Raw genomic sequence first — 26,683 nt, 5'->3', positions numbered from 1 at the left:
CTATTGACAGAAGTCAAATAACCTAACCTGTTTTTGGTTGCTTTTTGTTCTTAACGTGTGTAGTCCTTATAATATCAGGCTCACCACATATAGAAGATGGTTGCCTGTGTTCCAGGGCAGAGTTGCTCTACAAAGAGGATATCTGAACATTTCAATAGCTTAATTTACAGTATTAACTAAAGACTTCCATTACCAAAGTAGGAAGGCCACATTCATGTAAAAATAACCTTTATGACCTTCACTCACTTGGATTATATGTTTGTGTTGTTCTTGAGTGTGTCAAGTTTTTTGACGTAAGGGGTTTTGAATATGTTTCTTAGTGATTTTATCTGATCAGATGATTTTTTATTTGCTCATTTGTTTTAAACAATTTTGATGATTATTATCTAGAAGATTTAATGTGTAATGGTTTACTACAGAACTGAGGCCTTTTTATCCAGCTATAGACAAGTTTCTGAGCTTTTCTTGGTCTTCCTTCTTTTTTTTTTTATTATCCCAGCACACTGACAAACTGCTGTTGAGGTAATGAGTTGTATTCCATGGTTATAAGCATTTTCTGTTTCCTTTGTTTGAAATTCTTAAATTTTCTGCAAACTCATAGCAATACATCATTATACATCAAGTGTTGGGTCTGTTACTGATTATAGCTTCAAAGAATTGCACTTCAAAACATTTTTGCTGCCCCTTTAAGCACAGAATGAACAAGAAAGCTTGTTACATACCTGCCATTCTGCTAGCTTTCCTCAATTACTATCCAAATTAGGATTTTGACTTTTATTCTGTTAGTTAAGTTTGCCATACAGTTTCTTTACAATCCTCTTAAATTATGCTTTGTACATGAAGTGGAAATAGGAAAAAAAAATATGGAAGATGTTTTGCAGACAAAATAACTCCATTCCAAAATTCCAAAAATGGCCTGGTGTTTTATTCCTACAACGGCAAAGAAATATGTGGGAATAAAGCAAAAGTGAAATTCTCAACATCCATGTTGCAATGTTGTAGATTATTCAGGCTTTCTCAGGCCAAACTATTGTCTTCTTCTGTTGTTTACAAGGTAGCTGTGGTGTCTGAATCCACCCCCTTGTTATAAACCTTAAACAAAAACAGAGACAAAAACTCAAAATAAGACTCGGAGAAGTCTTATTTTCTCAGAGAGTAAAGTAGAACAGTTATTTTTCTACTTTTCTACAAACTGCATCGGTGGATAATTCATCACAGACAGTTTGGCTTCAAACCATGATGAGTTTTGGTGATACAATATTTATAATCCCCCATCTACCTCAAAGAAATATGGATTCTAATTGCAGTCTTCTCTCACTTACCACCAACACTGTGTCACTTAAAAAAAGGGACATTGTACAGAATTACTGAACTTAAAAACAAAACATTTAGCATTAATTTAATTGTATCAATCAAGCTGAAAACTGTTTTTGTTTTGGTTTCAACATTATCCTAGCAAATAAGGAATTAGGCAATTAAGCAGTCAGCGTCAGACCAAAACTCTCAGTAAATGTGCTTTTCTTTAGCTTGTCCTCACTGTTACCTTGTGAAGCGTTTTTTTAAACAGTGTTTGAAGAGAAGTGATGCCTACTGCATTGTGATTTAGGAAGTGCTGACATCACCACCTCCCCCCATTATGTAGGTTATGTGCCTCTGGACTGCAGAACATGGTCTGGAGGGGCCATGAAATCTGATTTAATGGACATAAATATGACAGAGTCAAAGGACGTTACGAGAAGGTCTGGTATTAGGATTACACAGACCACCGATGCATGTTTTTGTTGGTGTAGAGATTGTAAAAGAAGACCCCAAGTTTGTAGTGAAATGCAACAGAACAATTAATATTAATTCCTAAAGAAATGCCTTTCCAGTTTCCATTATTCCTTTTGCTTTCCTCAAAGTATTACATTAATTCAGAAAATAGTTTCTTCAGCGTTTATAAATTCTGGACTGTATTCATTTTTTTTTCTGAAATCCAGTTTTGCTGTTAAGGCTGCAATGTTTTGCTCCAAAGCACGATTATGAAAGTTCTCCCCAGAGTTGGATACATGCTGGAATGCATCTTTATTTTCTTGAACTCCCTCTGCTTTTTCTTTGATGCGCATTTGCAGGGAGTAAAACATTCTTTCTTACTGTTAAAATGTGTCCCTCTAATCATTAAGATTACCCCCTGTAAAAATATTGCGGTTGTTCACTCAATTGAACACCTGCAGGTTGTTGCTGACTGAACTGGTAAAATGCCTTTTTATGGAAGTTTTGAAAGGTTAAAGCAGGTGTGAAATCATTTGTGCACAGCTGTTCACCTGCAAACACCTACTACACTTCTACTGCTACTTCACTGATGTTTTTTTAGGTTCACTTCTCAAAAGCATTTAAAATGATTTCAGTCACTGTAAAAAAAAAAAAAAAAAGTATGAACAAATTATTTTTGACTTGCACAGCACCCCATAATTTAACTCAAAAACTGTGGTTTTACAATTTGCCCCCAGCTAACATGAATTTAAAGACAAACTAAAAGTGTTGGCAGTCAGCAGAGAGAGATACCCTAACTATAAAGAAATAGCTTTTTATAAAAAATAAATAAAAATCTCTCCATCTGATGTTATGTGTTGTAATATGATTGTAGGTGAGTGAAACAAGATGTAACCACTGAGGAATGAAACACTATTAAAGATCAGGACAGTTTTCTTTTTTACACAGTATGTTTTCTTTCTAAGTGTGCACATTTTTGTGGGGGATGTTCATCTCCTCTTATGTAAGACGTATCTGCTTGTTCCATTCCAGACACAGAGCTTCTAAATGGACTGTTAAGCATGCGTGGCACAAGTCCATCTAAAAGAAGGTTTTTGACATCTAGTTAAAAGCATAAAAAACTGGGATTTTGGCAAAGCTGGCCAAAGTATAATGTACACAGTACTCCGGTTAGGACCTCCAGGCCAGCAGGGGGCCCTGAAAACTGTTTGACTTGTCACAAAGATGTAAGCCACATCACCAGATAAATTAAGATTCTAAGATCTCTAAATATTAAATTTCAAATATTTTTTTTAAAAGCTAGACTGTACTAGATGTAACATGAAAATGTTGTATTTTGATTGTTATGGGAGTAAATATTTATCATGCAAATAATTCTCAATAAATATCAGTTTTCAGGTTACTAGTGAGCAACAAATTAAACTTGACCAAGCCTGTCTTGACATAGCCCTGCTCTGCATATGTGAACTTGAGCTCCTTGAGCCTTGCATACAAGCCTGTCCCTTTTTCCATACTATTTTTAGCTAAACTGAACAGCCGCATTACACTCGGAAAAATACAGTTTCCACCACATCCTCTTGGAGGTGATAATACCTAAGGTTTCTCGGTGTCAACACACAATGTGAAAGGAAGAAAGAACTGTAAAAAAGTGACTTTAATGCCATTTATGTATACTTGCAAGATGACCCCACAGTGTAGTCCATTAAGAAAAGAGTCATTGTGAACTTTCTCCTGTGACCTCAGAGTGCAGGGACTTGTCCTGTAACTGGTGGGTTGCTGGTTCAAATCCCTGCTGAAGTCAGTCTCAGTGGCCTTGGGGAAGACACTTCACCCAACTTGGTAGGCAAACAACTTGGTGGCACTGATTAGATGTTGGTCTTCCCAGTGCAGCTGTGGCTACAGTGAAGCTTACCATGAGTGTGTGTATAGAAGGGCAAAATGCTATGGAGGCAAAGCAAATGCAGGCCAATTGCCATTGTCTCTTTAGCTTCTTCTTCGTCTTATGCTCATCATCCAACTCATTGTTTTCTTTATCTGCTGTGTCTTTGGTACCATCTTCTGTCTAAGAATATTATTGTCCCTGCTAAAGTAGGTTGCTAGCATGGACAAAAATATGGATTGCACAAAGACGTTTACGAAGAGTTCTAGTGAATCATAATGGACAGGAAATGAAGACTGAAATCAAATTCTGTTTTGTCCCATGCGATCTTGAAACGTCTTTAGAGTTGAGGCAGCTGTCGTTGTTACAGCCATCAGCACTGATCCAGATTGCACAGGTAAAGATTCCCATGACTCTTGTGAACATCTGCTCGGACTCGTTGCGGTATTGGTCCTTTGACCTTCTGAACCACTGCCAAAAAACACTTTGAAGTCAGTGGTCGTTTTGTATTTTAGGATGCGCTTAAATATAAACCTATGATTATACAAAACATTTCAAATGTGTTACAGATGATGAACTTGACCTCATGACTGAGTTATGGGTCCCACATCTGCACTAAATGAGTGAAGCAAATCTATTTTCTACACAGCACCTCTTTTGAAAGTGAGATAAGTTTAAAACCCAAATGTAGGGCCTGTTTTCCTGACATATAATTTCCCAGGAGAATCTTCTCTTTCTCCAGTTTAGACTTGCATCCAGGTGTTGTGTTTAGAGCCAAACTGGACTCCAAATTGACATCCAAAAACTTTGAAATGTGAACGGTTTGGGATTGGGCAAGGAAGACAACTCTTGAAGTGAAAACTAATGTTGCCCTCCAAAGTATGGAGCACATAAATAACTGCTGTCAGTTGTGGGCAAAAACTAGCTCAATACCACACCATTAGTGGTAAATCATGCTGTGGGTATGATCTTCTTCATCAAGGACAAGAAAGTCCTTGAAGAAAACTTGCTAGAAGCAGCAATAGAGGCTGAGATCACGGTTCACCAGAAGGGCAATTACCCTTAACATTTAGTCAGTTATAATGACGTAGACCAGAAGGAAATGCACATACAAATTTTACACAGGACAATCTACAATGCATAGAATTTAATGAAGAGACCCTATTCCTCCTTAGTCAGAAATGTTATGGAACTGATTTGATTAAGGTCTTAACCACAAAGAGGGCATGAGCAATTATTTTAAATTACATAACTAGTGGGCACTGTTTCTACCTGTGGTAGTTTTCATCTCTATACATTTGAATTTACAAACACAATGACATAGCAGTGCCATTGTGCTATGACACTGCTAGTGTCATAGCACAATGAATGCATTTTAGATTACTCTGTTAAACTTAGACTGATGCATGATAACGTTTTTGAATTTATCCATAGCCTTTGAGCTCAACCATACATGTTGGCTTTCACACAAGATTTACTGTTTCACAGTACAAGCAAAAAAAAAAATAAATCTTAACTTCTTGAAGTTTCAAACAACTTACTAACATCAATTCATCTGATGTTAGTTATAACTGAACTTCTTGCCCAGCAAAACAAGAAGTTCAGTTATATTTTAGCTTTGCTATAGTTAAGTCGCAATTTGCTTTGGAGGAATTTTCCTGCTATAAATGACAGCTGGCAGTATTTATATGCAACTAAGTAAATACTTTCCTCCCTGACAAAATAAATCTTATTTCACACTGATGTATTTTGGAAAAATAACTTTTTTACAGCAGCTGTGAGAGGAAGTACAGTGTAGGTTTGCGTTGTAAAGGAGCATACAATTTTTCTTACTGCCACAACAGCTGTCTGGTATGTTGAGGTCAGAGTGATTTAGTTATCATCCAAAAGGGGGAAATCCCAGGGCAGCACTGTGGTCACTGTGTGTCTGAAGATACCCGAGAGCAACGATTTGATTGGCCGGTCCATGTATGTTGATTTGAGTAGGTTCCTCAGACTGGAAACCACCAACAGAATTAAATGTCTGTCCACCTTATTCGACTCCGTGGGTAAACGGTGCGATGGAATGCTTATAAGTTAAAGTGTCTGGTTTTAAGCGTTAGGTTATAAGGCTGATATGAAACTCGACTTTGTTAAAATAAGTTGCCTTGTTGTTTTAGATCATGCAGCTACACTTCTTCATTTACTCTGTCTCTGTTTAAGAATGCAACTGAAAACAAAGTTTGAGTAAATTAGAACAAATATAGAAAGACAGACCAGCCTTTTTTCTTGATATTTTAACAGATTAAATGTTTTCTATTTTAGGTCAGTAGGGATTATTAACACCAGGAAAACAAAGGATTTTTTTTTTACTTTCTAAAAATTCTGAAATTTAAAAATGTAAACAATGTGGGAATGCCCAGAAAACAAAGTAATGACTTCAAAAACCCCAGATAAGGTAATCTACAATAACTGAGTTCGATGGAGACACATACTTGGATGTACTTTAATCCAACAGCTGACACATTGTGTTTTTGTGACAGCATAGTAGAAATCTTATCAATAGAATTAAATGCTGGTATTAACACCATGTGAATGTCCTGATATTATGCGGTGCAGGACGGAAACAGTAAGTGCTGAAAGGCCAGACAGGGAGGAAAAGGCCATTGCATTAGCAGTAGCATAAAAAAGCCCAATTACAGTTTGTAAATGCACTCTAAGACGAAGACCTTAATGTTTGGATACATGTTTTGTCACCATATGAACGTAAAATTTAAGGTTTTGTTTTTTTGTTTATATATATATATATATATATATATATATATATATATATATATATATATATATATATATTTTATTTATTTTTTATTTTTTTACCAACATTACTCTTGGCAAAAGAGCACAACTCTGATCTCAGGTCCGTAGAAAAGGCATGGACAGAGCTAAAAAGGTTTTTTTTTTCTCTGTGTGTACACAGAAGTTTATAAGTAAACAAACATATTTCTTTTTGTGCAGTGTCTGTAAATATCTGGTTTAAGATATGTTTTTTTACATTTGCGAGCATGAATATTTGCTTCTCTGGTGTGCGCTGCCCAGAAACACAAAAAAAGGATTTCTGTGTGGGCTTTAACTAAACACACCACTGCTTGTCAGAACAACAAGGGAGAGAGAACAGGGAATACCAAACAGAAAGTCTTAAGCACATCAAAAAGCCAAAGAGGGACACCAAAACATGACCAAACTGCCATAAATGCAAGGAGAAACAATCATGTAAACAGCCCCCAAAGACAGGATTTTTTTCTCTCTCCTTTTAAGAGGAAACCTTCTTCATGTTGTGCAATAAAAGTTCTATCATCAGCTGATTATGAAACAAGACATGCAGTAAGTGACTCAGCTGACAACAACATACGTATCTGGCAAAGGAAACTGTTTCTTTCCAGCCGTATGTCAAACTCACCAGTATTACTTGTTAATTGTACATATGGGTTTTTAATGAGCCTGAAGCATCCTAAAGAGGAATCAGACCAAAAGGCAGAGGTTCAGCCCGGAGTCTTAGGCACAGTTCATGGTATACAGATTAGAAAAGAGTTACTGACTCAAATGTGAGTCATGTCTTCCAGTGGTTCAAGTGGTCATGGTAAGCAGGGAGAGACAATCCTGCTCACGGCACGCTTGAGCATTTAAAGAGGGGAATCTGAGACAATGGGGAACATGTGCCAAGATTCAACAAGCTTATTTGGACTCCCAGTGCCTAAATTCACCTCGAGGAATGTATGACGGCATCCCACTTTTGCTTTGTTGGCGATTCTTCCAAAACAAAAACATTTCCACTCATTCTCTCAAAAACAGCTGAAAAGCTGAACATCGCAGAGTCATTATCTTCTACTAGACTTCACAGGCATTAATGTCGTTTCATGATAAGGGCTGTAAGGCAAGGACTTGCACTGACTTGTATTTTTATTCACTAAAACAGCAATAAAATAGACTTCACATCCCCCACATCCTTCTGTCACAGACTGCTTGGACTGACAAGAGGAGAGGGAAAGGCAAGAGCGCAGATGCTGGGGTATTGAGAAAAAAGACAAGTAAACTCGTGAGATTGGAAGAGGGAGAAAAACAAGTGCAGTGAAGGTAAATCATAGCGTAGCTCTTACCGTAAGGCCATGCTGTCCCCACGGGCAAAGAGATGAAAATAAGGGAGACAGAGAGGAGCCAGCCCTCTCTTCTGGACATAAAGGTGTTGGTCAGTCGGATTGTCCGAATGCTGCCGTGGGTTTGCCCCAGCTGTTGTTCCTGTCCCGCAGACAGCATGCTGCAGTCTGTGCCTCTGTTTACTTTCTGAACTCAGCTGACATTACTCTCTCTTTGCCTTTCATTCCTTCCTTCCCTCCCCCTCCCTTTTATTTCCCTCTTTCTTGCCCAGTGTCTTTCTCCCTCAGCTTCTCCCTCTCTTACAGCTCCTAGGGTTCAAGTTACAGCCCAGCCTTGCAAAGGAGTTCCACTGGCAGTGGTCTCCCTAAAAAAAAAAAGAAAAAAAAAGAAATAGGAAAAACTCCCCCTTGCCTCACTTAAACACCAACATCACGGCTGATGAATGAAAGCAAGCGCCAGTATTTTATGCTTGTAACTCATAATGATCTCATACACACACGCGCGCGCTCAGCGTTCCACGCTCTCTTTGCCACGATCGTGTCAATTATGCGGTGACAGAATTTATGTCTCTGTCACTGGATGTGTGTTCATGAATAAAAAAAATAAAATCCTGAGGTCAGTGTTATCAAGTTCACACAAGCAAAAAAAAAAAAAAAAACGCCCCAGCTGTGTTTGGTCTCAGAGAGCAATAAGCTTTTTACAATAAAATGAAGACAAGTAATTAATTTGAGATTAAGTCAATAGCACGCCCACTGTGTTTAAGAGCCACTCCTCCAATTTCTCGTGATTAAACACTTGAGTTAAAGCAGACTGATACAGAATGGAAACTCTGTAAAACCCCAGTTGAGGAAAAACAAGCTGTGAAAAGGTTTTAAGGCTTCTTACTGCTGACTTCAGCTTTAAATTGGCAACAACATGTAGAACGTGTGTACAATGCAAGTTACTTAAAATAGTCAGTAAACTCAGCTTGCTAATATTATGATATGTGGTAGAGCAACGAAAGTAGCTTGGAGTTGTGCCACAAAAATAAAATTGGATACAGGCCATCTATCAGTTTTCAAGTTTTACCAGTGACTATAAGTTGGCTACATTTAGACCAGCTCTGATTGAAACTACAGTATTTTTTCTCTGGCTGTATGCTTGGAGCTGCTGTCCTCATTCTCTCAGGTGAACCTCTGCTCCAGTCTCCAGCAGGTTTTCTTCCAGGACTTCTTTGTATCCGGCTCCATCAATCTTCCTGTCTACTCTGACCAATGTTCCTGCTCAAGAAAAAGCCGGGATGGTGTGTTCAGGGTAATGTGTATTATATTATTATTATTATTTTTTTTGTCTTACATTTTACCTACATTTTCGGATGATGAATCAAACAGTGCTCTATGAGATCCCCAAACCTTGGGATATACCTTTATAGCCTAACCCTGTCATAAACTTCTCCACAACTTTATCCTTAACCTGTCTGGCATGGAGCTTGCGCTTTATGATGCCATCTATCTACATATGTCCTACAAGTCTCTGAGGCCTGCTCAGAACAGCTGTATTAATACTAGGAATATATCAAAAATAGATGATATTTACATATTGTTTGAGAGCTCAAGGCATCTGGTTGTCATTCAGTTGATTTAGTTTAGGGGTATCACAGTGAAAATGGCTGAATACAAATGCATCCTACACCTTTAGATTCACTTTTTTTTTTTAAAGCTGGCAACTAAGTTTTTTCTTCCACTTTAAAATTATTATTTTATTATTATTTGGCACAAAGTAATGCTGTACAAAATTTACAAATATCATAGCTTGGATTCTGCTTTATTAATTTTTGGGCTCCCTCTATCATTTCCTCGCACAAGGAAATCATACGCACAACAGAGCAACAGTGATCTGGATTTCATTAAACTAAAAATGGTAAGAGAGTTATGTACTGTAATAACGGCTGTTGACTGCACTTAAAATCTGTCTGGACCATTAGTCACCCTAACACTCTCACAATGATGTAATTCTCCTGCTCACACATAATTAAGTCTTAGAATACCCTGAAGGAGAACGGTTTTCATGCGGGACGGCAGACTTACAAAGCTTAGGTCTTTTAATGGGTATTGTACGTAAGCTACGCAAGTTTCAGAAAAACATCTCAGCACTGACAGCACAATGTGGGTTGAAAAGGAATTTGCAATGATATTAAATACCACTGCAACTACAGATTCCCTCATCAGAAAAACACAGACTGTTGGGTGAAACAGCAGCAGATGTTGAGGTTTTGCATGACAGACTTGTCAAAGAGAAATGATCAGAAGGTCCTGCTTTTATGTTTTTTTCTTTCTTTCTTTTGGAAAGCAAACTCGTCGTGCAAAGTTATTGTATGACATTTTGATTTTACTCAATAAAAGGGTAATGATTTAATTGTGACAAGATCTCTGTCACATGACACAATTGCACATTTAAATCTCTTATTGAGTCACTTTTGGAAGCCTGAACAGGCACATTGTGGCATTTGAGGACAGAATACTAACCAATCCGTTGTTATTGTTGTGTTATATTTATGTGTGATGTTCAGTCATATGCAGGGCACATACTGCTTCATTGCTTCTTCTGTGCAGTTACTCTTGGCTGAACTAAATTCAAAGTTTTGCACAACAGCAATGCAAATGCTGCAAAGTAAAAAATATTTTGTGATGTTTTTCACTTTGCTATAAACTAAATGTGACAAGTGACAAGTGGGTTTTGCTCTCAAACTACTTTAGCGGATGTCCCAGACACTAGAGCAAAATATGAAGAGGCATCTTGCAAGCAATCAAGACTGAAAAAAAAACCCTACAGCTTATTTATATTCATCGTCAGTCAACTTCATCTTCAAGTTAAGTTGGTTTTGCTAATCCCTAAAAGTAAAAAATAATACAAGTTCTCACTACATATTTACTATGTTGCATCATAAATGGAAAATCATATTTTGTAAATGTTTTAAGAAAAGGGTTTAGCTTGCAATATTTTCAAATCAATATAACCTGTGTTTTTTTAATTTTGCACAGATCACAACTTTCTGTGACGGATCTAACAAAAAAGAAGTACAATATTGATTTACTCCATCTGGCTCTGGTTACCGTAGTTAAAAAAAAATTAAAAATTGTATGGTCTTTCACCTACTCTTTTGTCGTGAAATGGAACATTTAATTTACTCACTGAGGCCCATTAAATGCTGGACAAAGTTCTCAAAATCTGCACAGTCAAAAAAAAAAAAAAAAAGCCCAGTTTTTCACTTGACACAATACGATCAGAAAACTGGCATTCTTCTGGCAACTCTCAAACCAAAACTCACACACCGGATCGCCAGACAGGGAGACATGAGCATTTTTGTGAATGTAAATGCTAATAAACAGTGTCTTGCCCGGTCCTTCTTGAAAAAGACATTGTAGATCTCGGTGAGGTTTTCATCAGGTTAGATAAGTTATTATATCCACATTTCCTCCAGACTGATGGCATGATCAGGGACAGATGAGTTTAACCATGTCTCATAGAAAATGAGAATGGAGCAGTTTCTTGTTTCGCTTTTGGTGCTTCCCATAGTCCAACTTGCTTTCAATTGTACTAGGGCTGTTGTAAACAAATATTTTAGTAGTCGAGTAATCTATCGATTATTCTTACAATTAACCGAGTAATCAGATTTTTAAAAAAAATAAGATAAAATATAAAACTGGTAAATCTAACGTAACAGCAGAGTTAATATTGGATATCAACATCAATTAAATTTTTCTTCCCTAGCTTCCCTAACAATTACTTTTCTGTAGTTTAGAAAATTAACCTGTAACAATAATAGCTCACTTTTGTTAAGGAAGAGTTATTTATCTGATTAAATTTAGGAAAGAATCTGGCTCTGCTTCTTCCTATGGTCCCGGGTTCTCTCACGTGACCGCGTGTGAGCACAGAAACACAACAATGCGTGTTGACGTCACAGAATTACAGAATTGTAATCCAATCAGAAGAAAGTATAAGATAGAACAGGAAACTAAAATCAGATTTTTCTAAATTATTTCCCTTGTGCACTAACTTTTATACCTGTAGGCGTGTTTTCCTCTTTAATATATTCAAATAAGGCGTATCTCTGCTTATCCAACCAGGACCTGTCTCTGACCCTTTTTAAAGTTAGAAACTCTCTGCAATTTGTTCACAAGATCTCAATAAGGTGGTAGCAGACTCTCCGAATTCCTGCTGGTTTATGGCTTTCACAGATCAGTGTGAAAAGCTGGAACTTCCTACTGATTGTTTCCCAGACAAAGGACAGATCAGAGATCTTGACAAACCATCTGCTTTAACTACAAGTAAAATAAAGGTCAATAGGCCAGAATAAGTTATAAATTTTAAAACTATAATTAGGCTATTTCAATCAAGTCATGTTAAATTTTAAAACTAACTTATTTTAAATTTATTTTCTTAACACTATCCGGCCTCCTGTGGCTCTACAGCCATCTGGGCAAGGAGAAACAGATGAAGGAGCCTCACAGGTAGCTCACAGGTAAAGAATTAAAGGTTTAACAAACCTTTAATTCTGTATTTTAATTCAATGAAAAGTTATCTCCAGAAACCCATTTTGTTCTTCTGCCCTCAGCACCTTCAAGGTTTAGTCCTGATATAAAACCAAAAAGCAATACATAACATCAACAGAAAATAATGGTGTACAATTCCTGTTTCTAACCTAATATAATATTCAAATAAAAATTAAGACAATCATTCACAATAAACCTAAGCAATTTCCTAATACTAAACAAAACATTTTCATTTGATTCTAATATAGTCAGAAATAATACAACTTCAAATACATTCATCATTGACTAAATTAATTCTAAAACAAGATAACAATTTTCAGTCAGAGCATGCTATCAATAACTAAGAGAAATATCTTACAAATTAGATGTTAGTGGTTTAAAACATTTTACACCATCCCAGATGTCCACAGAAGGCTTCTGATGTCTTGTGAACTGGCCAGGTTCCTGTTTCCCAAGGTAATTTAAATGATACTGTCTCTGGCTCCCTGTATATGTTAATTTATGGCCTCCTGTAAGACCACAGGGGTCCGGGCAGAAGCTCTACTACAGATCTCTCTGTTTCAATACTTACCCAGCAATAGTTTTAGTTTCAAACCACTAACATAAACCTGTTCAAAGATGTTTAAACTATATTAAATACTACAAATTATAATTTTTCCTTAACACTTTCTAAGTTCACCTGAAGAAAAGTTATACAAAAATCTGAAATTCTATTAAATTCAATAATAAAGAGGCAGGCTCACAAATACACTTATACAAAATGTCAACAACCCAGCTTTTTGTTTATGTATTCATCGCCAGTCAGTTGAACAGATGAACTCTCTCCTTGCCCAGACATTTATAGCTTTTGTGTTCATGTTAGCAACAGGATTTAACTTCTTTGTTTGTCACACAGAAACATCTACCAGCTACGTGCCGCCACGATGACCTCTGCCACCCATTTGTTGCGAGTCCCCAGTAGACATAATATAAGAGTAGACCCCGCTTTGGCTGCTCCGGCGCAGGAAATACGGCGGCCATCTTGGATGGGTCGTCCCTCCTACTTTGCTCAACCAAAACAGCAGATGATGCCTCAGCACTGAGGGATATTCTTGTTTGGAGCGACGGACTATTAACGTGAGGGCTCCACGGACAACATTCCACAAGTAAGATGGGCATATTATTGTGTGATTAGAATATTATTTTACTGTATTTATGTCCACCGGCGAGATACCAGCTAATATTAGTTACATTGCTTGGTGTAATACGGGGTTCAGCCCCGCTATGAAGGCTGATTCCGTAAATCAAAAAAAAAAATTATATAACATTGACTTAGATTATCTGACTGACACAAGAGCCTACATTGGAAATGTGACAATGTAACATATATTATAAAACTTACATGTTATAACATTCATCAGCAAAGTTTACACAGGTTGTAAAGACTATTATTTATGTGTAATTCGTTCACTCTGTAAAAAGTAAGATACATCCCAAATCTTCCTTTTTTGTTTTGAAGGTTTCATAAAGACACGATGTGAGGAAGAAGAGGGAGATATCTTTAAAGAGAGACGGATTCACTACAGCACAGATGAATCTCGTATCGGATTTTGGACTCAATCTCAGCTGCTGAATCACTGAAGCTAGAACTCGTCGGCTGGAAACCAGGTCGGGTCGCGGGGGCAGCAGCTTCAGAAGGGAGGCCCAGACTTCCCTCTCCCCAGCCACTTCTTCCAGCTCCTCCGGGCGAATCCAAAGACGTTCCCAGGCTAGCCGAGAGACATAGTCCCTCCTGCCTGTCCTGGGTCTTCCCCGAGGCCTCCTCCCGGTGGGACGTACCCGGAACACATCACCAGGGAGGCGTCCAGGAGGCATCCTTACCAGATGCCCGAGCCACCTCAACTGGCTCCTCTCGACATGGAGGAGCAGTGCCTCTACTTTGAGTCCCTCCCGGATGACCGAGCTTCTCACCCTATCTCTAAGGGAGAGCCAGCCACCCTGCGGAGGAAACCCATTTCGGCCGCTTGTACCCATGATCTCGTTCTTTCGGTCATGACCCAAAGCTCATGACCATAGATGAGGGTGGGAACGTAGATCGACCGGTAAATCGAGAGCTTCGCTTTTTGGCTCAGCTCTCTCTTCACCACGACAAACCGGTACAACGCCCGCTTCACGGCAGACGCTGCCCCAATCCGCCTGTCAATCTCCCGCTCCCTTCTTCCCTCATTCGTGAACAAGATCCCCAGATACTTAAACTCCTCCACTTGAGGCAGGACGACCCCCCTAACCTGGAGAAGGCACTCTACCCTTTTCCGGCTCAAGACCATAGCCTCGGATTTGGAGGCACTGAGCCTCATACCGGCCGCTTCACACTCGGCTGCGAACCGCTCCAGTGAAAGCTGCAGATCACATTCCGATGAAGCCAACAGGACCACATCCATAAAAAGCAGAGATGCGATCCTAAGGCCACCAAAATGGATCCCCTCAACACTTCGACTGCACCTAGAAATTCTGTCCATAAAAGTAATGAACAGAATCGGTGACAAAAGGGCAGCCTTGGCGGAGTCCAACTCTCACAGGAAACGAGCCCGACTTACTGCCGGCAATGCGGACCAGACTCTGACACCCGTCATACAGGGACCTGACAGCCCGTATCAAAGGGCCCGGTACCCCATACTCCCGGAGTACCCCCCACAGCGCCTCCCGAGGGACACGGTCAAACGCCTTCTCCAAGTCCACAAAACACATGTAGACTGGTTGGGCGAACTCCCATGCACCCTCCAGGACTCTGCTGAGGGTGTAGAGCTGGTCCAGTGTTCCACGACCAGGATGAAAACCACACTGCTCTTCCTGAATCCGAGGTTCCGACTATCCGACGGACCCTCCTCTCCAGGACCCCTGAATAGACCTTATCAGGGAGGCTTAAGAGTGTAACCCCCTGTAATTGGAGCACACCCTCCGGTCCCCCTTTTTTAACAGGGGAACCACCACCCCAGTCTGCCAATCCAGGGGAACTGCCCCCGATGTCCATGCGATATTGCAGAGTGGCATGAGCCAACACAACCCTGCAACATCCAAAGCTTTAAGGAACTCTGGGCGGATCTCATCCACCCCCAGGGCCTTGCCACCGAGGAGCTTTTTGACCACCTCGGCGACCTCGTCCCCAGAGATTGGAGAGTCCAACCCAGAGTCCCCAGGCTCAGCTTCCTCAACAGAAGGCATGTTGGTGGGATTGAGGAGGTCTTCAAAGTATTCCGCCCACCCGCCCACAACGTCCCGAGTTGAGGTCAGCAGCACACCATCTCCACTATAAACAGTGTTGGTGCTGCACTGGTTCCCCCTCCTGAGACGCCGGATGGTGGACCAGAATCGCCTCGAAGCCGTACGGAAGTCTGTCTCCTCCCACGCCCGAGTTTTTGTCTCAGCGACAACCCGAGCCGCATACCGTTTCGCCCGCCAGTACCCATCAGCTGCTTCTGGAGTCCCACAGGCCTAAAAGGCCCGATAGGACTCCTTCTTCAGCTTGACAGCCTCCCTCACCGAAGGTGTCCACCCACGGGTTCGAGGGTTGCAGCCGCAACAGGCACCAACAACCTTGCGGCCGCAGCTCCGATAGGCCGCCTCGGGAATGGAGGTACGGATCATGGTCCACTCAGACTCAATGTCCCCCACCTCCTCCGGAACGTGTTCGAAGTTCTGCCGGAGATGAAAGTTGAAGCTCCGTCTCACAGGGGACTCCGCCAGACGTTCCAAGCAGACCCTCACTACACGTTTGGGCCTGCCTGGTCTGACCGGCTTCCTCCCCCACCACCGGAGTCAACTTGCCACCAAGTAGTGGACAGTGGACAGCTCCGCACCTCTCTTCACCCGAGTGTCCAAGATATACGGCCGCAAATCCAATGACAAAGTCAATCATCAAACTGCGGCCTAGGGCGTCCTGGTGCCAAGTGCACATATGGACACCCTTATGCTTGAACATGGTGTTCGTGATGGACAATCTGTGACGAGCACAGAAGTCCAACAACAGAACACCACTCGAGTTCAGATCGGGGGGGCCGTTCTTCCCAACCACGCCTCTCCAGGTCTCACTGTCATTGCCCACGTGAGCATTGAAGTCCCCCAGTAGAACAAGGGAGTCCCCAGGAGGGGCACTCTCCAGTACCCCCTCTAAGGACTCCAAGAAGGGTGGGTAATCTGAACTGCTGTTTGGCCCGTAAGCACAAACAACAGTCAGAACCCGTCACCCCACCCGTAGGCGGAGGGAGGCTACTCTCTCATTCACCGGGGTGAACCTCAATGTACAGGCGCCCAGATGGGGAGAAACAAGTATGCCCACTCCAGCCCGGAAGTAGGTCCAGCCCCTCTCAAGGAGACAATTTACTAAAATTGCAGTTTAGCAATTTTAGTAAATTGCTAAACTGCGGTAGCAATTGTAGCAATTTAGCAATTGCTACCGCAGTTGATAAACCCCTTAAGTTTTCAGGTGTTCTTCGTTAACATGACATAAATAGGTTATAATGATTTTCATTCTGTCAGAACTTTACGCTGACTCTAGCCACATGCATCACAGGTAGATTCTAGTAAAGCATTGATTAATGCCTGATTTTAAAATTAGTTAACTGGACTTGTAGCCATTATTTTGGCCGATGTGGCAGGACGCCACACGGCACAATCGAACCCGATTGAACCTTTATACCTAGGATTTCTGTCGGCTAATGTGTGGTCTCGCAGGTTTTGAAAATGGGCCGACAGTCGGCCGACAACTCGTGTAGTGTGAGCTGGTCATTACACCGAGGAAATTAGGAGCGGAGGGTCAGTGGAGAGCACCGGAGCTGAGCCTTTTTTCATTCAGTGTCATCAACAGAATGATAAAAGGCAGGAAGAGACAATAAAGCCGATAATTAAAATGAGGTCGATAGGTTTAATTTATCGTGCAATTAATTGATTTATCATTTATCGCGACAGGCCTACCTACAGATAATATATATTAGGCTATACATGTTTATATGTATATATACATATATGTATACATGTTTATATTTATATATACATATAAACAATAATCTATTAACTAAGTGCTAAATAGCTATGGCTAATTAGACGACTAAGAAAACGCAGACACACTAGGCTGGGAGACATTGTATGAGGCCATTTAAGGAGTGTGTGCTAAAAAGAAACACATTAAGAATCTGAACTAGAAAAGTTAATATTCTTTGTATCTCTAACAGCCAGTGATTGAGACACAGGTAAAATTAAAAGACCAATTAACCTGATCACTTTTTTTCCAGAAGGTTGGAAAAACCGGAGCACCCGGAGAATGTCAATGTCAAATTTATTTATATAGCACTTTAAAACAGGTATAAAACTGCACCAAAGTGCTGTACAAGAACAATAACACAAATGACAAAACAGAGCACTAAACAATACATCAATTGCCAAAGAGTAAAAAAGAGATTTAAGAAGCGATTTAAAATGATCCAGGCTGTGGGCAGATCTAATCTGGAAAGGTAAGTTAATCCATAAAACAGGAGCAGCAACAGAAAAAGTTTGATCTCCTTTCCTCTTAAGTCGAGTCTGAGGAACTGTCAGTTTTGTTCTCAGGAGAAAACCTATGCATTTAGTTAAAACGTTTGTGACCATTTAAAATCTTCTCAGCACTCCCGCCAGGTTGCCCGCTACCTTTTCTCTGCTCAGTTCCCCTGAGAGAAAGATTCCAGGCTGACCATCTAGAAGATGGCGTTTCGGGCTTCTTCTTGCTAGGGGGCGCTGGCTTAAACTGATTGAACTTTTCTGGTGTTAAGAGTTTGTCATCTTTAAAGTCTGGCTCTAACTTGCCTTCACCCAGAGTCAAAATTATTTTCTTGGGTAGCTGGGAGGTTCTTTCCAAGATGGGTGGTAGAAATGTGACTTGTTCATCGTTGGTTTGCACTTCAACTTTACTTTTAACTGTAGGTTCTTTCAAAGGAGTATCTTCTTCTATCTTAGCCTCGTTCCTCTTTATGGATTCCTTCAGTTCCTCATGTTTCACCTTCTCACTGAAGTACTTTTTTCTCACCTGAAACACTTTTTCGGTGACTTCTTTTATCTTATGTTGATCCCTCGCCCTGTTTTCCATTAGCACCTCCATCTCGGTACTTAAACATCTGTTTTCTTCCTTCAGCTTTCTCCAATCAGACCTACTGGGTTCAAAACCTTTTTTCACCACAGGCTCTTTCTGTTTTTGTGAGGCTAAGAGCTTAGCACTCTCAGCCTGCTGCTTCAACAGTTTGTTCACCTCACGGTCTTTTTTCAACAGACGTTTTACTAATGTTCTGTTTTTCAGTTTTTCCTCAAGTAACACGCCTGACGTTAAACTGAGCCTTGCTTCAAACTCTTCCTTCGTTTTATCTATAATTTCCTCCAATGGCGTTCTTGAAAGTTTCTTATTTAGAATTGTATTTTCCTTCTCTGCCTCTGTCAGTTGTTTTTCCAGAACTATAATCTGGCCCTCACGAAGTGTGGTTTTCTCTTTTTGTCTCAAAATCTCATTGTTCTTCATGCTGATGTCGTTGATCTTTCGGGACACTTCACACACAAGATTCCTGACTTCCCTTTCATACTTATCGATTTTCAAGGCGTAATCTGACATTTCAGATATCACTTTATTTTTCTTTGCCTCAAGCTTGTCAACCTGCATTTTTGATGTTATCTGGAGGTTTTTCAAAGATGTTTGAAGGTCTTTCACTTTATTTCTGGCGAGATTTTGCTGAGACAACAACTGACTCCTGTGGGCTCTCCCGTTCTCAATCTCACGTTTTAACTGTGGGATCTTCACTATTTCCAGGACTTCGTTTCGCCTTTGAGACCAGCTTAGCTTTTTTGTGAGTGACTCAATTTTCTCAGTCATATGGTGAATTTGTTCATTAGCTTCATTCAGTTCTTTTTCTAGTTTTGTTTCTCTAGATAATTGGGCAGCATTTTTTTTCAGCCTTCCTAAGAAATCCAGAACCAAGGAAACCAATTTCTCTTTACTCAATTGTTTAATTTCGTACTGCGATAACAAAGCAGTTTCAACTAGCGACATTTTCAACTATGTATCAGAAAATCTAAAAAAATATGGAAACACCTACGTATATGATTCGTCTTTCTGCCAACCTGATTCAGACAGGACATTCAAGGAATCTTTCTCTTATGACATCATAACACTTTAACATCATCATATTCCATCAGTGGGATAGGTAATAGAAAGCCTGTAGAGTACTCACTATTTAGAAATAGAATTAGATACTTAGCAACCCTGAACAGGAGCACTTGGTTTACATACTTTAGAACAACATTAGATTAGTTTTCTTTCCTCATTTTTTCTTTTTTCCTTTGGTTTATTTTGTTTGAATTTCCTTGTTGCTGAAAATGTGCTATATACCTCACCGACTTCACTTCCAAGCTTTTGAATCCACCCACGTCAAAAAATCAAGCAAATAGTCTGAATGGTTAGTGCTCCGTTTGTGCAGGTTTGTGTCGTTAACATTTTCGTTTGGGCAACTTTGGTTTCTGAGATATTACATTTTTTTTAGGTCATCCAGAGTTCACCATCCCCCCCATGTTGCTCCAAAACAAACCAAAGTGGGCTACTTCGTTAGTGCTCCGTTTGTGCCGTTAAAACTGTCGTTTGTGCAGCTTTCGTCTTTGAGATATTAAAAGTTATCATTTTGGTCTATGACGCCACCGTCACCCCATCTTGCGCCAAAACAAACCAAAGTACTCCGTTTGTGCTGGTTTGTGCCGTTAAAATTTTTGTTTGTGCAGCTTTGGTTTCTGAGATATTAAAAGTTATAATTTTGGCTGATGATGTCACCGTCACCCCGTCTTGTACCAAAACAAACCAAAGTGGGCTAGTGTGTTAGTGCTCCGTTTGTGCAGGTTTGTGTGTGTCTGTGCAGCTTTCATTTATAAGATATTAAAACTTATAATTTTGGCAGATGACGTCGCCGTCACCCCATCTTGTTCCAAAACAAACCAAAATGCTCCGTTTGTGCAGGTTAGTGCCGTTAAAATCTTTGTTTGTGCAGCTTTGGTTTCTGAGATATTAAAAATAAATTTTTAGGTCATCCAGAGTTCACCATCCCCCCATATTGCTCCAAAACAAACCAAAGTGTGGGCTACTTCGTTTAAATTCTTCAGATTTTCAGCTGTTGGACAATGTGTACCCTCTTTTGTTTTGAACTTCAATAAAGATTTAGAACAACAAGAAATTTGTCTCATTTCAAGAAATGTTTTAGGATAGCAATGTTTCTCACAAATATAGCGTTCTCTCTCCACAATAATTGAATCCTGCCAATAAAGGACATGCAGCCATGACCCTAACGTAATGTGTATAACCTGTTCAACTGTGCTTTGATTTCGGAGGTGGTCTGAACAATTATATTCACATTGTTGACTTACTTTCTGCTGATTACGCAGCAAACGGAAAAAATACTAATAATAAAAATACCATAGTTAATATGCTAGTTGCTTGAGCAAAGTTTTTGCAGAGTAAACCGGAAGTGCGTCACTGGTTTAATAAAGTTCATCCAAGTAATGTACTTAATATTTAGTAAATAAATTTTAAATGCAACAATTTTCATTTCATCCTATTTCTGACTTTAAATGTGTATGGGATTCAAGGATTTTTAAAAGCACATAAATTTTTTGCGAACTTTTGACAGTTCTCACACTACGTCAACTGGGATTGGCTCCACCCACACTGTAGTGAGCCCCCAACCCCAATGCAATCCATCCCCATAAAAGCAGAGAGGATGTATGCATGGCTAGCTTGCATATGTATTTATTTAAATTCACAACTTATATTTGAAGTCCAGACTTTTTAAACCTATTGAAACATAGAGAGGCAATATCTTGCAGCCTTTACATTTATATTTAATCATTAACACTTAAGCATAAGCATAAAGGGCACATCTTCTGAATTAAATTCATCGACCAAGATTATAACATTTAATATGTCAAAGACGAAAGCTGCACAAACGACAGTTTCAACGGCACAAACCGTTGAAACTGTCAACGGTTTGTGCAGTGTGTCGTAATTGGCCAAAATGACGTAATTGAGATATAACTTTTAATCAGCCAAAATTGAGATATTTTGGCCGATAAAATATCGGCCAAAACAATATCCCCCCCTCCCCCCCCCATATTGTTTTGGAGCAATATGGGGGGGATGGTGAACTCTGGATGACCTAAAAAATTATTTTTAATGTCTCAGAAATCAAAGCTACACAAACGAAAATGTTAACGGCACAAACGGAGCACTAACCATTCAGACTATTTGCTGATTTTTTGACATGGGTGGGGTGTCAGCTTCACACAGCTAAAAATTAAGCAATGTTGAGGAAAAAATAAGTAAAATTGGTTAAGCTAAATAAAAAATAAATACTTTGTAATACAAACCAGAGGATGAATAGGAATCAGAGGTTGCGTTAACGGAATATTTTCCGTATTTGACTGGTTATTTTTTAAACGATGGGAAAATTTTAAGCCAGTCAGTCATTTGACAGGTTCTAATTAACACCCATGACTGGTGCACATGGGCAGACATGGAAGCTTTAAAGCGTAAATTGAAGCTGGGAAGACTCCCAATTCGCCGGCCTCTTCTATTACCACGCCCACTCTTCAATCAACAAGCACCGGAGCGCAGCCACTCCAGCCAATCATCTCGCAAGAGTTCCTTCAAAAGCACCAACAAAGATGGGCTCTTCAGCTTTTCAGCCATGCTTTTCTTACCTCTGTGACGCTCAGCCAGCTAGTTCATCTGCCTCCCCTCCTTCAGCGATCTAGGTCCCACTGTCATCGATTCGGCTCGCAGAGGCTCCCTCCGATCGTCCTTCCCTTCTCTCATGGACTAGATCTAGCTTACAATATTTTCAAATCAATATAATCTGCTGTTATTCAAATTTTGCACAGATCACAACTTTCTGTGACGGATCTAACATAAAAGAAGTACAATATTGATTTATTCCATCTGGCTCTCGTTACCGTAGTTAAAAATTTAAAAAAATTGTATGGTCTTTGGGGCGTGTTATATTTCATCTGAATGCATTATGAGAATTATTTCACCTGTTGAAATAAGTGAAAGCCCAGTGGGATTTCACGTTGAATGTAAAAGTTAACTTGGAACACAGATCAAATGACCTTGGGCAGGATAATCAGATTTCCTCAGATCTTTAGTCCAAAGCTGTACTGTACTGTGAGAATGTTGGTGGAAGAACAACTTTGATGTTTGACTGCCGATAACAGATGTTTGCGCAGAAATGCTGTGCTTGGTTATCACTGGGCATTAAATGACAAACATCATGGCCCAAATGTCTGCTTTGATCTCACCTCTCAAACAAAATTGTTGCAGAAGTCTTAATTCAGATGCTACTTTACAAATCCAAGATTTCCTGCCAAATTCTTTTTTTAGACTGAGCAGACTTTCACCTACTCCTTTGTCATGAAATGGAACATTTAATTTACTCACTGAGGTCCATTAAATGCTGGATAAAGTTCTCAAAATCTGCACAGTCAAAAAAAAAAAAGCCCAGTTTTTCACTTGACACAAAACGATTGGGAAACTGGCATTCTTCTGGCAATTCTGAAACCAAAACTCCCACACTGGATCGCCAGACAGGGAGACATGAGCATTTTTTGTGAATGTAAATGCTAGTAACCGGGTCTTGCTCGGTCCTTCTTGAAAAAGAGATTGTAGATCTCTGTGAAGTTTTCATCAGGTTAGATAAGTTATTATATCCACATTTCCTTATCTTTAGAGTTAAATTTTTATTATGGATTTAACATTGTTCATGCATGTAGATGCGTTTAATTTTTTTTTTCTATTACAGCTTAAATCTAATTCACACTTGATTTTAATATGTTTAATTAGTTTTTGAAAATCTTAACTTGAAATAAACATTAAACTTAATCATATAACAGGTGTTGAAGCGACCTGCTTCCACCATAACAACTACACCCACTGAAATTTTTGTGATTTCTAATAGAACTCCATAATAGTTTACATGGACACCAAAATTCCAGCTGCTGACCTCTTGTACACCATCTTAGCCCCGAATAGAAACAGGGAGTTAAAAGAAATGTCGGACTTCTTAAGTGATACAACAAACACATTCAATATGGAAACAAACTTATTATAATGCGCTTGCTGGAGATTTTTAATTTTTACTACTTTTATAATGTGTATTTGCTGTTTTTAGCTCTTGGTTGTATTGGCATTTTCAGAGCCAGTGTTATGATTCATGTCCTGTCCATGCTGTGTTAAGCACTCATTCAGTTCACCTGCCACGCCTGATTGCTTACCTGTTCCACCTGGGCCTTGCCCTACTTAAACACCCCTCAGCCTCTGCTTCCCTGCCAGATTATCGACAGCCACGAGCCAGTAGAGATCCAGCGTTTCCTGCCAAGCCTTCTGTGTTTCTTCGACCCCTCCTTCTGACCACGGATTTACCCCTCCTGCCAAGCCCTTCACGGATCCCTTCTATTCTGGATTTCTGGACCCTGACCCAAGCTCTGCCTCACGACCACCGATTACTGCCTGCCCCTCTAAGCTAAGTCTGCTCTCTGTCCTCCTGTGTATGACCTCTGCCTGTTTTTCGACAAAGTCTCTGGGTGCTGCATCTCGGATCTCCCCGTGGAGATCTTCCTTGCCTCCACAGAAGCCTGTTCCTCTGGTTTCCTGCATCTCCCTGTCATCAGACCCTCTGTTCCTCTGCTCCACCCGTCCACTGCTCTACAGGTCAGTTAAGCTGAACATTTCCAAGATACCCCTCCTTTGTCCGTGCTTCACCAGTCTTCTCCCCTCTCTCCTCAGTGCTGTGTTTGATGACCTCTCCCTTAGCTGAAACCAGTATCTGAAAAAATAAACTTTGTTTTCCTTTTTATACTCCTGTGTGTGGTTGAATTTCCGGGTCCCCTCTGAGTACCCTTACAGCCAGAGGTTTTTTTTTTTCTGTTGTTAAAAATGGAATGCACATACATCTCTCAAAGAGAAGAGAGCTGTGATGACAGGAAGGTTTCCATCAAACTAAAGTTAGGAGGGATTCTTAGTACTGCCGTGTTACAAATGGCCTCTTGCTTTAAAACTTTTCAACCTTAAATTGTAACTACCACACACTTAACATTTTAAAGTCTTTGCTTATACAACATTATAATCGACCTCAGTAGGAACAAATGCATATCAGACTTTTTACACTTACCAACATGCTTCAAGCCACGTCTATCCATTGACGAACGCATGTCATGCATGCTGTACCACTTTGCCAATCAGATTGGTGGGTTAGGAAAATGGTAAAGACAAACAACTAAACTTGACAAGTTTCTGGTCACTGCTGAAAGTCCGCTGTGACCTCACCTCAATTTGCCATGTTGTATATGTGAAGTAATTTTTATTTAAAATTATAACATGGAATTATAACATATTTAGTGTAATGTATTTTTTTTGTCCTCATTTCAAGTCATTTATTTATCATCTTTAAATTAAAACTTGTCCATCTGTCGCACGATGTGAACTCGGGTCAATAAAGTTGGTCCATGTTGCAGTTTTATAACCTATGATGGGAATGGGTTGTGTAAAGCTTTCTCGGGCGTTGCAGAATTGGCTTTGAAAATAAACATCATGGCTGCTGGTATGCTGTTGTCCTGCTGTATCCAGTTTTTTTCTTCTGTATGAGACTTTGCACAATCTATTGATTCCGGTTTGTTTGCTGTGAAGTCACCTTTACACCTTCAATTTATATCTAACAACAGGGAAAACTAACAGAATAAGGTTATATGCTGGGAGAATGTTTTGAATCATTCAGATGACATCACTAGCCGGTGTTTTGTCCCATAGTAGAATTTTATTCATTTACCCGTCATGTTACAGTGGTTAAGAGACATTTAGCCATGTGGAAATCATTTTCTCATGACCAACAGACCCTTCACTACACAAGTTCCCAAGCTGACAGAACCACATTCGGACAAAGTAAATGGCCCCCCTTGGCTACAGTGATTGGTAAATCTCATTACCAACCACATAAAGAGGACAGTGGAAGGGAAGCGTATTACCAAAAGGCTACCATTGCCTAAACAGTGCAAATAACAAACATCTGATGTTTAGTGCAAAATGTTTACAGAATATATTAGTAAAATGAGCTCAAAAGAGATATCGGATCAGCTTATGAATTTTAGCTGAAATGTCATGATAATTCCATCTCACAGCTGCCACTTAATTATGTTAAATAAAACATGTAACTTCAGGCCCAGGATGTTTTAATGCTAAGAAATCTGTCTTTGGAGTTGCGTATATAAACTTAATTCCTTTTCCCCATTCCTAACATCTTCTAGAGTCATTTCCATTATGGTGGATGGAATTAAGGCTGGCTGTTTTAAAAGTAAAAAGGCAGATGCCAGTGGCAGCTCTTTTTTGAAAAACTCCCAATGGAAGGTGTGCCAGGACCATGGCACCACAAGATGCAGTTATAGTAATTTAATGGGGCAAGACCATTTCGAATTGGATGCCAAATGTATGGTTCTCATTTATGTGTTGCACTCTAAAAAGAGCCCTTCACTTGAGAATAATTTATTTTTGTCTGTAAATCTTTTAAACTTATGTTTTCTCATTTTGTATAAAGTAGCAAAAAGTACTAAGATCTTTAGTCTCACCATTTTTCCTTCTGATTTTCATTGACATAGTAAAGAACATAAGAATCAAGAGTAAGGACATTGACCCTCATCACATAGTGACTCTCACCACTTGAACCTTTAGAAATGTCTTAATGATCAAATTTTATGTATTTTATCATAATTGTATGTGATAAACCAACACAAAGCAAAGCCATTGATGAAAAGTGTTGTGTGCAGTTAATCTGACAAAACTTCAATAGGCAGAATAAGCAAAAAATAATGACCAGGCTTTGGTCAAATGCAACCAATGCTTTACACCTTGTATGGAACACTGCATATGACTCTGAACAGAACATCTCCAAGGAGAAACATGGTAGTGGCAGCATAATGTTGTGGGGAGATTGGGCCAAAGGTTTACATCCCAGCAGGGTAAAAAGCACTAACTATACAGCTTGAGCTGCAAAGCATGTCCATGTGTTTAAATCAACTTGTCAATGTCTAAGATCTACTTTAAATCAGAGAAAATAGTTATAAATTGCTCGAGCTTGAGGTGTTGGGTAAATGTGCAATGATACCACAAAACACTAATATTTATCTAATGGACCTGAATGAAAAGGAAGTATCTTTTTTATTTGTATCTTTTTTTTAACACACATTTTTTTCTATCCACTTCCTAGTTATCCTCTGGTTTATCCCAGTGTTACTGAAATAATTCTAACGAAAGACGTAGGTCTCCCATTGCAGTATACAAAACTGCAGAAAGGTTTAAAGTTTCTGGATACTT

General features: G+C 39.6%; 1 protein-coding gene and 1 long non-coding RNA gene across 2 annotated transcripts in view; one reads left to right on the top strand and one right to left on the bottom strand.

Annotated features, from left to right (window-relative positions):
* Positions 1-8,353, bottom strand: part of pamr1b (peptidase domain containing associated with muscle regeneration 1b) — a 28,844-nt gene extending 20,491 nt beyond the window's left edge. Inside the window, exon 1 of the mRNA XM_081608053.1 lies at positions 7,765-8,353. Coding sequence (XP_081464179.1) covers positions 7,765-7,921 — 157 coding nt within the window. The 5' untranslated portion in view covers positions 7,922-8,353. The remainder of the gene's footprint in view (positions 1-7,764) is intronic.
* A 13,173-nt stretch (positions 8,354-21,526) lies between these two features.
* LOC145551976 (uncharacterized) lies at positions 21,527-24,178 on the top strand. The gene is made up of 2 exons (XR_014087881.1): positions 21,527-24,031; positions 24,107-24,178. It is a non-coding gene; the product is annotated as an uncharacterized LOC145551976 (long non-coding RNA).
* Positions 24,179-26,683: the final 2,505 nt, after the last annotated feature.

Source organism: Poecilia reticulata, chromosome 6 (assembly GCF_904066995.2).
Source record: "Poecilia reticulata chromosome 6, P_reticulata-male-v2, whole genome shotgun sequence".
Taxonomy (NCBI): domain Eukaryota; kingdom Metazoa; phylum Chordata; class Actinopteri; order Cyprinodontiformes; family Poeciliidae; genus Poecilia; species Poecilia reticulata.
This window is presented reverse-complemented; position numbering and strand designations above follow the sequence as displayed.